The 2,500-nt window shown below is 31.7% G+C and overlaps 1 protein-coding gene across 2 annotated transcripts; it reads right to left on the bottom strand.

Moving 5' to 3' along the window:
* Positions 1-697: 697 nt before the first annotated feature.
* On the bottom strand, positions 698-2,117 carry LOC113805915 (translation initiation factor eIF2 assembly protein; the record flags this gene model as incomplete). Of its 2 annotated transcripts, none has more annotated exon segments than XM_070132030.1 (5): positions 698-1,060; positions 1,216-1,294; positions 1,402-1,589; positions 1,712-1,851; positions 1,995-2,117. In XM_070132030.1, coding segments are annotated over 5 exon segments (581 nt in total), but the record flags the coding sequence as incomplete, so codon positions are not given.
* Between the last annotated feature and the right edge of the window lie 383 nt (positions 2,118-2,500).

The raw sequence follows: 2,500 nt of genomic DNA, 5'->3' as shown, positions 1-2,500 counted from the left end.
CAATAGTCATATGGTTAGATAGTATGTTAGTGTAAGGGTAGAAAGGGGTAGTAAATGGAGTAGGATAGTTATTGATAGGAGGGATAAGGATAGAGGGTAATTAGGTCAAATATAATTTACAATCTTTTTACAGCCATTTTCGTGTTATATGTATTTTTTTCAAGAGGATCAAAAAGGCAATTCAAAATTATGCCTTCATGATTGTTGTGATACTGGATTAAAGTATATCACAAAAAATTGTCATATTATGTATGTTAATTTGCATCAGGGCAAATACAAAAAAGCATAATTCTTAATTTATTTTGTGGGGCTGACCCCTTAAAAGTTATTGCAAAATGTGTGGCTACAGAAGCACAATACAGTAATCTGCAACTTGCCAATTCTCAATTACTTATCTCAAACTGCTATTTTTTCCTCTATATATAGTATCAATTACTAGGCCAAGGTTGGAACAATCCGCTTAAAAAAAAGGAAAGAGAAAAAAATATGAAGACAATAAAATTAGAATAAAAGGAAAATCTAGGTTCTCCTTTTATTATACAGAACTCTAACTTTTTTTTTATCTGCAAAATAATTGGATGATATAAAAAGGATAAGACAGAAGAGATGGTACAGCTTTGCAATTTCAAGGTTTAAAAATGTTCTCGAACTTTAGAAATCCTGCTTAATCTTGAATTATATGGATAATAAACAAAAGTATTTCTTGATATTTATTCTTCTTATACATCAAGTGCAAAACTTGTTATAACATTCAAATGAAATGGAATGCCAGATTCCTAGTTTGCATGTGACAACAGATGAAAATTTATGGGAGTACACATATAATAAAAGTCTTTAAGCACACTGCAATAAGAATGATGCTGACAACATAAACTGGAAAGGATAATTTATACAAGAAGCTAATGAATGGTAAAGATATATAGATACATACAGAAGGAGAAATGTCAGTTTCCTTTCATACACACATACTTGATGGAAAAAAAAAAAACACGTAAATTCAACATCAATACTAACTCGGTACTTCCTCATCAGAACTCTCATCTGCTTCACTTTGAATTTTCTGAAAGTAGAAATACATTTTGCAATTCAATAATACATGTGCAATAATATATTTCAAAACCAATTACTTATATTTTCTTTGTATGAAAAGGGAAAACTCTGAACAGTCTTGTAAATCATTTTCAAGAAAGATGAGAAAGGAAAATTATATCTTACCATCTGAAGAAAATCTATCAACTTTTGGGGGTCTTGGCCAGTGCTCAGGTCAACTATATCCAAAGGTAAACCATACTGCCTGCAGAAACAAAAAAAACAAAAAAATAACAATTAAATGCAAATCTGATACTAACAAGAGATTATGTATGAAAAAATAAACATATGTACATATAACAATGTACTTACATGTATGGACTTGGCTGGACCCCTGTGGCATCTGATATATACCTAAATTCTGGAGAGGTGTCTCCATCCTCACCAAAACTATATGTGTCTCCTATTACTGAGTCTGTTTGCCTGTTGCTGTCCACAAGATTTCTCTCATTATATTGTGCAATATCACCTTGCTCCTCTTCTGCCACTTCTTCAATTGTCTGTAAGAACGAAAGGTACATCAATATCTGTGACTGTATATCATTAAGCTGTTAATACTATGCATTTCACTATAAAATATCAGTGCAACATATTAAACCAATGCATTTAAATGCTCACATACTCTGCCTGTACTTGGCCTAATTTCTTCTTTCTGTTTCAATTCAGGCCATGTAAAGAGAAGACCATCTGTTGTCTCCCCAAAAGGGTTGAAATCAACAAGAGTCACATGGTCTTTTGCTGGACGATATACATCAAAAGTATCTATAACAAAAGAATATTTACATCATGAAATAACATATTTCCTTATGATTATTTAAAACTTGGTAAAATAATCAATGTTCTAATCTATGACCAAACAGAAAAATGCACAATTTTTTTTTTTTAATTAGCACAATCAAACTTACAACTAGAAAGTGGGAACCTATTTTCTATATTTTCTCTCCAGAAGCTCACAATATCACTGCAAATTCTGGTCTTGTCACTACCAATACATCCATAGCTCTGACTTGTATCCCGTTGACATATACCTGTGAAAAATAGACATTCAGTTCCACCAAAACATATTGTGCTTTATAAGTGTTTCATATAAGCACTATGACATAAACATGGACTTATGAAAGGCAGGGTTTGACAGCTTTAAGTAATCCAGTAAAAATTGCAAGACATTGTAAATCTAGGATTAACCAATCATTGCCAGGGAAATGTAGAGTTCACTGTGATATTGTTTTGTGAAATATCTTTGTACAGAGCTGGTTCCACAAGTGCTTAGCTACAAAGGCGTCAGTTAGCAGACCTTATGAACTCACCTGATTAAATTTTTTTTCCAGTTTGTGAGAATTTTTTCTTTTCTTTTCTCTCTTATTTCTTTTTTACTAAAGCTATCAATACGGATACTACTGATATTATCATA

Source organism: Penaeus vannamei, chromosome 17 (assembly GCF_042767895.1).
Source record: "Penaeus vannamei isolate JL-2024 chromosome 17, ASM4276789v1, whole genome shotgun sequence".
NCBI classification, from domain to species: Eukaryota; Metazoa; Arthropoda; class Malacostraca; order Decapoda; family Penaeidae; genus Penaeus; species Penaeus vannamei.
The sequence above is the reverse complement of the archived record's forward strand: the minus strand, read 5'-3'. Positions and strand labels throughout refer to the sequence as shown.